The 12,271-nt window shown below is 36.0% G+C and overlaps 1 protein-coding gene across 5 annotated transcripts in view; it reads left to right on the forward strand.

The window, feature by feature from the left end:
* MAP4K3 (mitogen-activated protein kinase kinase kinase kinase 3) overlaps positions 1-12,271 on the forward strand; it is a 184,826-nt gene that overhangs the window by 132,134 nt on the left and 40,421 nt on the right. For all 5 annotated transcript variants that reach the window (XM_070379693.1, XM_070379695.1, XM_070379694.1 and 2 more), the window contains one exon: positions 9,549-9,607. In XM_070379693.1, the coding sequence (XP_070235794.1) occupies positions 9,549-9,607 (59 nt within the window). The remainder of the gene's footprint in view (positions 1-9,548; positions 9,608-12,271) is intronic.

Consider the following 12,271-nt stretch of genomic DNA (forward strand, 5'->3'; position numbering starts at 1 on the left):
ATATATATAATTTTAAAAAATAAATTACCCCTAATTAACAATGAAATCCATCTCAGATGAAATTTTAACTTTGTAATATTATGTAATATCCAGTTTTCTCAGGCAAGAATTTGGGTTATAAGGACTCCTGAAGTTTTTTTTTTTTTTTTTTTTTTTTTTTTTAACTTTACATAACTGTATTAGTTTTGCCAAATATCAAAATGAATCCACCACAGGTATACATGTGTTTTAAATACTATCTTACCATTAGGTAAGAAAAGATGAGAAATTAAGCCTAGCAAATATTAAATAAATAGTACTTTTAACAGTTGTTATTAAGTAGCTTTTTCAATTTTTGTAGCTGGCCAGGGCCCCAAGTTGCCTCAGCATTGACTTCTTGATCTACTTTTCTGCCTTTTCAATTGAGTTTTCCTTCTTTTTCCTTCCTTTCATACCTGTTTTAGTTCTGGTTAGTTTAAATGATTCTTTATAAAAATTTCTAAATCTATGCCAAATAACATTTGTAGAACATAAAAGAGACTTAAGATACAGTTTCCCTTTTAGGAAAGTTGCTATCTTGATAGGCGGAAAATACTTGTATATGTAAACTCTTAGCCTTGCAACAGAATGTACAGTGCCCTGCCAGAGTTTCTTCTGGTGGTGACTGTTGAGGAGAGTCTAACATATAATAGATACTATGGAAATCAAAGAAGGAGAAAAGCTTTGGGGTTAATGTGATTGATCTGGTTTGTGGGAGGAACTAAAAGTCTGATTTCAGTATTGTGTAGGAATCATTCTATGTTTTTCAGGAAGAAAATGAACAAATGACTCCTATGTTTCGTGGGAATTAATGTGGGAACAGTCATTGACACAGTTTTGAGAGATGGCAGATAAAGAGCTGAAATTATGGAGTGGTTATACTACTACTAATTATGAGATTAGCTCAGAAAAGGATGGTTCATGTCATCAAAGAGGAAATGATAGATGAACCCATGGGATTGCGTGTGTTCCCCAGTTAGGTCTGAAGAAAGAAAGTGCAGAAGACTAGTTACCACAGTGGTGCTGCCTCTTCTGCGGTAAGATGTAGAACCAGCACTGGAGGCAGGGAAGCAGCAGCTGAAACGCTGGAAACTTGAAACTGACGTCGCTCAGTCGTGTCTGACTCTGCGACCCCATGGACTGCAGCCTACCGGGCTCCTCAGTCCATGGGATTTTCCAGGCAAGAGTACTGGAGTGGGCTGCCATTGCCTTCTCCAGGGGATCTTCCCACCTGGAAGAGTCAGTAAATGGCCCAGAGAGGCCAGAAGACATGAGGCCAGAATTAATCATCTGAGGAGACAGGTGAGATGGAATGTCTGAAGACAACACTGCCAGTGATTTGTGGATAGAAAATGTTTTCAAAATTAGGCATATGTAGGCTAGAATGATAGTTAGTGAAATTTGTTGTGGAAATAAAAAACCATAGACTCAAAAGCTTAAAATGACTATTTTATGTATTTATGTTCTCCAGGAAAAAAAACAACAAAACGAGAAACCATTTTAGAGCTACAGTCTTTTTCTCTGCCCTGTGTGTAACTCACCTAGTAACTTGAGTGAGTTATCCTGGCTCTGTTCCCTCGAACTTCCTCCCACACCCCTTATGTTATGATAGTGGGGCAGTTGACAAGGGGTCTTGTAACAGAGAAGAGCTTTAGAGCCATTCAACTTGTGGGTAGTTCTGGAAGAAGAGGAATGAATGAAGTATTTGTCAGATCCTACCATTTATAAAATCAACCTTTAAAAATCCACTTATATTGGTAACACTCCCATTCCCCCATCCCTAGCCCCTGGCAGTTGCCATTCTGTTTTCTATGTCTTTGAGTTTTTCTGTACTCTATGTAAGGGTATTCTGTGTTCCATGTAAGTGGAATCATGCATTATTTGTCCTTTTGTTACAAATAATATAAGTAAAGTGACTGGCTCACTTCACTTGGCATAATGTCGTAACATCTTCAAGATTTATCTCTGTTGTAGCATGTGTCTGAAGTCTGAATAATATTTCATTGTATGTATAGCTGCATGTTGTTTATCCATTAATCCATCAGTGGACTCTTGTGAATAATGCTGCTGTGAACCTGGATATACAAAAATGTGTCAAGTTTCTGCTTTTAGTTCTTTTGGGCATATAACTGGAAGGGTGATTGCTGGATCATGTGTTAATTCTATGCTTGATTTTGGGGGGGATTACCATACTGTTTTCTATAGCAGCTGCATCATTTTACAGTCCCACCAGCAGTGCACAAGGGTTCCAATTTTCTCCACATCCTCCATGCTTGTTATTTTCTGAGTGTATGTTTGTTTTATTGAAGTATAGTTGATTTATAGTATTTCATTAGTTTCTGGTGTGTCACATAGTGATTCAGGTTTTTTGTAAAGATTATATTCCATTATAGGTTGTTATAAGATATCAGGTGTAATTCCCTGTGTTATACAGCAAATCCTTTTTGCTTATCTATTTTATATTTAGTAGTTTGTATCAGTTAATCCCGTACTTCTATTTTTCTCTCCTCCTTCTCTCTCCCTTTTGGTAACTATAAGTTTATTTTCTGTGTCTGTGGGTCTGTTTTTGTTTTGTAAATAGATTAATTTGTATTGTTTTTTAGATTCTGCATAGACTAGGCATCATATTCTATAGGCCAGTCCACATTGATGCAAATGGCAGTATTTCATTTTTTATCACTGAGCATTATTTCATCATGTGTATGTACCACATCTTTTGTTGACGGGCACTTGGGTTGCTTCCACGTCTTGATGTTGTAAATAGTGCGGCTGAGGACTTTGAGGTGCATGTGTCTTTTCACATCAGTGTTTCTGTTTTTTGGTGTGAAGTATCCATAATTATTCCAGTCTCCTGCTTTCATAGTTCTTAGCACTGTGAACAGGATTTCAACTCTTAACAAATACCTATTGCTGGCCACTAAAAACCTGATGGACCCAACATGTCTGGCTGTTATCTTAGTAGAGTGTTGGCACCAAGATGATGGCCCTAAATCTTTTGCGACTGAAAAGAAGTATTTATCCTCTTTAAGACCTCACCACCTTACTTGTCATCAGTGATTTCTGGTTGCAAGTATTTTCATCTTATGGTTTTTGTAAATGAATTCAGAATATTACTATACCTCAATTTTCAGTACTATAATAGAGGTTTTTTTAATCAGGCAATCTTAATATGTAAAATATATATGAAATATATGAAACAAAAAGAAGAAAGCTTGATTTTAGCATTGTTAGAAAAAAAAAAAGTCTTTCAATTTTGAAAGATTTCTGAGTTAAAAAAGCAAAGTAAAAAACTCAGCAAAATTCGATAATAGTAAGAGTTTTGCCTATAACCATATAAATGAATATATCGCATCTACAAGATGCTATCTTTATGTTAAAAGAATATATTACACATCTGTTCAGCTACTGCTGATTTTCCTAGTTGTACTAGGCATTTTAGCCCATGTACCAGTGAAAAATATATTGAAAGGTAATTACAGTTGACCCTTGAACAGCAAGGAGATTGGGGACACCAGCAGTCAAAAGTCCGAGTATAACTGTAAAGTTGGGCATCCTGTGCATCTGTGTTTTCAGGTTCAGCCAACAGCATATCATGTGGTAGTATAGTATGTCCTTACTGAAGAAAAGCCAACATATTAAGTGGATGCATCCAGGTGGCGCTAGTGGCAAAGAACCTGCCTGCCAGTGCAGGAGATGTAAGAGACTAGATCTGATAGACAGAGTGCCTGATGAACTATGGACGGAGGTTTGTGACATTGTACAGGAGACAGGGATCAAGACCATCCCCAAGAAGAAGAAATGCAAAAACCAAAATGGCTGTCTGAGGAGGCCTTACAAATAGCCGTGAAAAGAAGAGAAGCAGAAAGCAAAGGAGAAAAGGAAAGATACACCCATTTGAATGCAGAGTGCTGAAGAATAGCAAGGAGAGATAAGAAAGCCTTCCTTAATCATCAATGCAAAGAAATAGAGGAAAACAATAAAATAGGAAAGACTAGAGATGTCTTCAAGAAAATTAGAGATACCAAAGGAACATTTCATGCAAAGATGGGCTCGATAAAGGACATAAATGGTAGGGACCTAACAGAAGCAGAAGATATTAAGAGAGGTGGCAAGAATACACAGAAGAACTGTACAAAAAAGATCTTCACGACCCAGGTAATCACAATGGTGTGATCACTCACCTAGAGCCAGACATCCTGGAATGCAAAGCTAGTGGAGGTGATGAAATTCCAGTTGAGCTATTTCAAATCCTAAAAGATGATGCTGTGAAAGTGCTGCACTCACTATGCTAGCAAATTTGGAAAACTCAGCAGTGGCAAAGGACTGGAAAAGGATTGCATTCCAGTCCCAAAGAAAGGCAATGCCAAAGAATGCTCAAACTACCACACAATTGCACTCATCTCACATGCTAGTAAAGTAATGCTCAAAATTCTCCAAGCCAGACTTCAACAGTACATAACTGTGAACTTCCAGATGTTCAAGCTGGTTTTAGAAAAGGCAGAGGAACCAGAGATCAAATTACCAACATCCGCTGGATCATCGAAAAAGCGTGAGAGATCCAGAAAAACATCTGTTTCTGCTTTATTGACTATGCCAAAAGTTTTGACTGTGTGGATCACAATGAACTGTGGAAAATTCTGAAAGAGATGGGAATACCAGACCACCTGACCTCCTTCTTGAGAAATCTGTATGCAGGTCAGGAAGCAACAGTTAGAACTGGACTTGGAAAAACAGACTGTTCCAAATAGGGAAAGGAGCACGTCAAGGCTGTATATTGTCACCCTGCTTATTTAACTTATATGCAGAGTACATCATGAGAAACACTGGGCTGGATGAAGCACAAGCTGGAATCAAGATTGCCGGGAGAAATATCAATAACTTCAGATATGCAGATGACACCACCCTTATGGCAGAAAGTGAAGAGGAACTCAAAAGCCTCTTGATGAAAGTGAAAGAGGAGAGTGATCACGTTGGCTTAAAACTCAACATTCAGAAAACTAAGATCATGACATCTGGTCCCATCACTTCAGGGTAAATAGATGGGGAAACAGTGGCTGACTTTATTTTTCTGGGCTCCAAAATCACTGCACATGGTGACTGCAGCCATGAAATTAAAAGACGCTTACTCCTTGGAAGGAAAGTTATGACCAACCTAGACAGCATATTCAAAAGCAGAGACATTACTTTGCCAACAAAGGTCCATCTAGTCAAGGCAATGGTTTTTCCAGTAGTCATGTATGGATGTGAGAGTTGAACTATAAAGAAAGCTGAGTGCCGAAGCATTGATGCTTTTGAACTCTTGAGAGTTTGGACTCTGGAGAGTCCCTTGGACTGCAAGGAGATCCAACCAGTATATCCTAAAGGAGATCAGTCCTGGGTGTTCACTGGAAAGACTGATGTTGAAGCTGAAACTCCAATACTTTGGCCACCTGATGCAAAGAGCTGACTCATTTGAAAAGACCCTGATGTTGGGAAAAACTTAAGGCAAGAGGAGAAGGGGACGACAGAGGATGAGATGGTTTGATGGCATCACTGACTCAATGGACATGAGTTTGGGTAAACTCCACGAGTTGGTGATGGACAGGGAGGCCTGGTGTGCTGTGGTTCATGGGGTCACAAAGAGTCGGACACGACTGAGTGACTGAGCTGAACTGAACTGAAGAGACACACGTTTGACGCCTGGCTCTGGAAGATCCCCTGAAGAAGGGCATGGCAACCCACTCCAGTATTCTTGCCTGGAGAACCCCATGGACAGAGGAGCCTGGCAGGCTACAGTCGATAGAGTCACACAGAGTTGTATGCAACTGGAGCAACTGAGTATGCATGCATACACTTTAAACCCATTGTTGTTCAAGGGTCAGCTGTCTCTGTAGAACACTATGTTAATTGCTGTGGAGGAACATCAACAGTAACATAATCATTGCTCTGAAGAACATGGGTCTCCTGCATTGCAGGTGGATTCTTTACCACTGAGCTATAAGATTACCCCAGAGTTAAGTCAAATTGAATAAAGTCTATAAATAAATTTACTATGGAAAAGAAACAGATCAGCTTTGTTCATTTTAAATCTGTTAAACTATTACTTACTTTAAAGTTTTGTTGTGTGGTCACATTTCTTACCTTTTGTATATAAATACAGTTCTAGGGAGGACTCGTTTTATAATTGCATGATGATAGGACATTTGCTGGAAAATACACCTAACCTGTTTCAAATATACTTCAACAAAATTAAAAAGAGAAAATAATAACCTACTGATATTCATTCCATATTTATTCAGTTTGCGTCCTTTCTTCTGCTTTTATTCAGTGTTCCAACCCTACTTGCTTTTCTTTTTAAGAAACAAGAATTATCTAGGGTTCAGTCCCTTTTACATATGTAAATTGTCAACCACATTAAAAAGTATTTCCTAACACTTTACTTATGCACCATATTGTCTCATTTTTTTGATGAGAAAAAAAATTCTATTTTCTGTTTTCTTGGTTAAAATATATGGCTAAAGTATTTCTTTTCTGTTTTTGTAGCTAACTGTAATAATTCTTTAGACTTCCTGCTGTTTCCTCATCAGTTATAGATAGACTTTGTAATCTCCAGCTAAGTTTAAAAAAAAACAATAATAAGATTTTCTTGGTGATATAGTCTCCTTTTCCAGTGTTCCACATCACATCCTCTGTTTATTTTCAGCTCTTGCAGGGCCCTTGTTTTCTTAGAGCCTTTATCCTAGTTCAGAAGTTTTCCCCTATTCATTAAAACACTTAGGACTTTCTGACCCCAAAAGATATTTTAATTGGGCCTAGGTTGACCATCTTAAATTTTTTGCTGAATGTTCAGTTTGAATCTGTTCTGGGCTATTGCATGTTTTCAATCTATGTTGGTTGGCTTCTTTGTTAAATACTGTCATTCATTAATAAGTTGGTGCCTGATTTATGCTACTGAATTTTTTATGTCTATCCAGACATGTTCAAATATATTCTTATTTAGCTTATAAAGAATGGACTTATTATCACTTTATAGGGTTAATTTGAGTGTTTTGCCAAAAGTTTTGGTAGCATTTTTCTATTCAGAATAGCTTCCAGGTCCCGTTGGAAAGCTTTTTAGATCAGTCTTTCTTAGACTGCCCTAAAGATACGTGAATGACTGCTAACTTTACCCAAGCTTCACTTTTCTTCCTTTCCTTTTTATTTCTTCTCATTTTTCTTTCTCATTTTTCTTATCTGATTTGCTCTCTGAATTCCTGCCATTTAATAAGTGCTTGGTAAATAATAGTTGAATTAAATTAACTGCTTATTAGAAGAACTTAGTGTAGTCCTTTTACTTGATGACATGCCCAGCACATTTTTCCCCCCACTTTGGATGCTAAAATATAACTTGATTTACAGAGAAGGAATTACTAAAGAATGAAACCCTTTCAGTTTTAGCTTTCCTGGTAGGGCTTAATACATGGCACATTTAATTATCAGACTTGGATCTATCAACAGATTCTCCCCAGCCTGAGTGTTATTCTGTATGTGAACTTAGGCTCCATTTTCTATTAAAATATTTCATTAGTTATTTTAAATTCTTCTCTTACCTTTCTAAATATCTCAGCTGATCTTTTTTAATTATTATCATCAACCTGGTAATTGTCATGTAGCAGATGAGCTAGCTATTCTTAGGACCTGTCTATATTTATATAACACAAGCCATGGCCACTCTGCACGAGTGTGTGCTTTCGAAAGCTGTCATAAGATTAAAGGCTTAAGAGATTATACTGGCTAAAGAGATTGCTGGTCTGGCTTTTAGAAGGGCCCAATTACATGTAGCTAAAGAAAATAAAATTGAATTCAATAAGGTATGCATTGATATTAGTATTTTTCTCTTCTAATTACCAAAGCTTAAAAGTTCCTGTGTAACATGACCCCTTAAATAGTACAGCATAATAACTGTGTGGTGGTCTAATGATAGTAGTGATCTCATCATATTAAAATACATCATTACAAATTAAAGAGAACAAGTGTCCTTTTTCATTAAGATTTTATGTGATACTAGTGTGACAGTTCACTAATCTTTTTTGTTTATGATATATTATCTTTTCTGTCACTGGTAAGTACATATGTTATGCATGGAAGAAAACAGTTATTGAAGAAGACAAAATTTGAGCCTTGTCTAAACCAGGCTTTTGACTTTTATTTTCATCAGATATTTTTTTGGACAGGTCTTAGAGTATTTAAATGTTAAAATGCTTTTCACTTAAATGTGATGTATTGCTTAGAAGTCTCATATTTCCCAGCTTAATATTTATGTGATCTATGTATATCTTAATGAGGCTGAATATTATTTATTAACAGGAAAATAAACAAATGGCATTTGAACAAGCATTTATTTAGGGCCTAATTACTGTGTGCCAGGTACTATGCTAGACCCTAGGCTATAGGGAAAAAAGATGGATTTAACAATTTTCCTATGTTTGAGGAGCTTACAGCCTGGCTATTATTTTTATAGACTTATAAATAAATAAATGAAAAGCCAGTGTAAATGCTAAAGGAGACATATGTGTTAAATACTGTGGAGTCATGAAGAAGGTCACACTATCTTCCTGGACAGTCTTGGAAGGCTGCTCCAAGAAGGTAACTTTTGCATTAAGTCCTCATTGTGCATCTGGCAATATCTTGTAAAATTAGAAAGCACTTTGAGTACACTAATGTATTCTAATGAAAATAACATTCATTTAAAATGTTAAATATTCCCCCCTTAATCATTAAAACAGTGCTTGAAATACCCTGGGAGAAAATGAAACTTTGTACTTTCCATAGTTGTTGGAAGGCACTTTTTCCTCAAGAAGGCATATGAGTCGAGCATACTTACTATTATTTCCCTTATATTTCAGCTCTTAGCTCTACAACTTGTAGCATTCAGTGGACGTATTTAAATAGTTGACCTACCTTAATAATAATCATGTGAAGCTTTGCTGTGTAACTCTACAAGAGTATTAAAAGTCCTTAAGTGCAGTTTATAATCTTGTGCAAGTTCACATGTATAATTTACTTTAAAAAAGCACCTTATTTTTTAATCTTTAAAAAATTATTACCTGTTGAGGCAGTAGTAGAAATATGTGAATGTGTGTATATACATAATGAATCCAGATCTTATTTACAAAGTCAAACCAAGATTTTTGTTGCTTGTTCTCTTTTGTAATCATTTTTGCTTCTTTATAGCTTGAGCATAAATACCTTATTTAAGCTTTTTCTTTCCAAAAACTTATTTTTACAAATGTTAATTATAGTAGCAGTGACCATAAATGAAACTTGCATATATTATTCAAACTAATTGCCAGAATATTTTTGGTAACTTAAATCATAAAATGTATAAAGCAAGACTACAAACTTCTGAAATCTTTTATTGTTGGAAGTCCTACTTTGCCTCCTTTTTAAGAACATATAGCAATACAGATTTATTTGAAGTCTGAGGTTTCTCTTTTTAAAAAATATTTATTATAGTATCATGATTTGTGATATACAGCCGTTTTGCTAAATATTTTATTTTGTACCATTAGGATCTACAACTAGAATATGGACAAGGACACCAAAGTAGTTACTTTTTAGGTGCAAACAAGTAAGTAAAATCCTTTTAAAATTATATTTAAATTTAAGAATAATTAAGTTGCCTTTAAATATGTTATTAATTTTATTTTAAATATTTACAGTAGTAAATTATACTAGTCTGGTAGATTATATTTTATAATATGTTTTAAACTTTTTTTTATTACTGCCTTGCCAATCATCTACTCAATAATTGTCATAATGGGGACAATCACATTAAATTTTTTATGTCAAGCTACTTTGTAGACCTTACCTGTTAGGGAAAGCTAAGTACATTCCAACTGAAGAGAAATATATGTTTCAGCAATGTATTGCTTTTATTTGCAGAGTTGACATGTTTATTCCTTATGAAACTTGTTCCAGTGCATCTTTCAGATGTGTTGGCCTGTGAAAACAGATGGAAATAGTCACACTGTTCAGAAATCTTTGTCTTAACTTTCTTTTAAGAAAATAAATAGTTAAAATGAGTCTCAAGTTTTTGAAGTTATCATATATTTTATGCAAGAAGTAAATCCAACAGTTAATTCAAGGTCAGCTCTATACCAGGCCCTGTGTAGCTGGTGCAGCCCCGCAGTGAAGCGGCACCTAGCTTACAGGGTGACAATCTAAGATGTTCATAGGCCTGAATTAGCATGTTACCGGCCAGGGTCTGCTGTTTCTCAGAGTCTCATTTCCTGAGTTCATGGATGAATTATCATTATAAAAGCTAATTTATAGGGAAATACTTTAAATTGACAAAATCTCCCAGCTGTGTGGCTATTATTTCAATAATCAGAACTACTTAAAATTTCAAAATACATTTTCAGTGAAATTATAGGGTTGAGACATATTTTAAGTTAAGCAGGTGACTAAAAGACAAGCAACTCAGATTCTCAGATTTAGAGATAGTAATGCAAAATCTCGGAGAAAGCAATGGCACCCCACTCCAGTACTCTTGCCTGGAAAATCCCAAGGGTGAAGGAGCTGCTGTCCATGGGGTCTCGAAGAGTCGGACACGACTGAGCAACTTCACTCTCACTCTTCACTTTCATGCATTGGAGAAGGAAATGGCAACCCACTCCAGTGTTCTTGCCTGGAGAATCCCAGGGACGAGGGAGCCTGGTGGGCTGCCGTCTATGGGGTCGCACAGAGTCGGACACGACTGAAGCGACTTAGCAGCAGCAATGCAAAATCTTGTCTCTTTTTTTATAAACTCAATGTTTAATTTAAATATTCTTTTTTTAACTCAGAGAAGGCTTTGAATGACAAGCTAGAGAAATGCATTAGTTATGATTTAGCTCAAGATTTTGGTTTGTTTTTTATACCTTATGTTTCCTAAAATTTAAAATAAGTCTAAAATTTCCCTGCTAGAAAAATGAAGTTTGTCAAAATAATAGCAATGTGTTATTTTATAGTTTGTCCTGATTTATTGATGGGCAACAAAGGAAAGTCTGTCTCATAATGGGTTAGCAAATAAAAAACTCTGATGTGTTTCTGTGTTATTTTTGTCTTAATTTCAGGTCCCTAGTTTTAAGAATCTTGTTAACAAATTTTGATGTATTTTTATGAGATTGGATAATTTGGAAAAATATTTCATTTACCTTTTTTAGTTTATTTAAAATATATTTTTATATTATATACTTGCAAAAATACCCCCAACATAGCCTGTCACTAAGTGCGTTTCCAGATTCCTTGGTTCTCATTTGTCTGATTGTGGGGTTTTTTTTTATTGTTGAACATTTTCATATTATATAGTTAACTTTGGCTAGGTAAAATGTTAATAATTTGCCCAACCTTCATTTTTTGATTAATTGGATCCCTGCTTAAGGAACTGTATTCTATATAACGAATCACTGGCAAGGTAGGTTGGCCAATATATACATACATGTGACATGAGCATGGATGTAGCACTTCTCTTATTGTACTGATGTCTGCTTTATTCTTGTGACGAGGCAGTGTTTTAAAACTCAGAGGATTTTCTGCTTTCTCCATAGGTGATCAGGCAGACAGATTTCCATTTATGGGTTTCTACCTATTCCAGACCACATAGGAACTGTCTAAGAGAGTTGTTGTTTTTTTTTTAAATAGAGTACATACGTATTTTGACTTAGTTGTTTTCTTTTGAATTCTGTTATTATTGGGGTCAACTTTTCTATTAAAAACCAACAAGATATTATTTTTTAAAGAAAAATTATTTCTGATTTCTATTAATATAGAGCCAAAGTTCTAAAAATAAATTCTCTTCTAAAGACTTAAATCAGTGAAAAGAAATTCCTGGCATAATTAAGTATAGCAGTGCACACGTGTGTGCTAAGTCACTTTAGTCATGTCCGACTCTTTGACACTATGGACTGCAGCCTGCCAGGCTCCTCTATCCATGGGATTCTCCTGGCAAGAATACTGGAGTGGGTTGCCATGCCCCTCCAAGGGATCTTCCCGACTCAGGGCTCGAACCCACATCTCTTACGCCTCCTGCGTTGGCAGGTGGGTTCTTTTACCACTAGCACCACCTTGGAGTGTAGCAGTAATAAATGCCAGATCAGAGTCAAAACTCTTTCTTGCTATAACTGTGTAACTTTGAGAAATCTGCTTCAGTTTTCTCTAATGAATGGGGATTATAATAGTACCTACCTCATAGTACGAGAAGGCAATGGCACCCCACTCCATTACTCTTGCCTGGAAAATCCCATGGACGGAG

The sequence above is a fragment of the Bos mutus genome, chromosome 11 (assembly GCF_027580195.1).
Source record: "Bos mutus isolate GX-2022 chromosome 11, NWIPB_WYAK_1.1, whole genome shotgun sequence".
NCBI lineage: Eukaryota > Metazoa > Chordata > Mammalia > Artiodactyla > Bovidae > Bos > Bos mutus.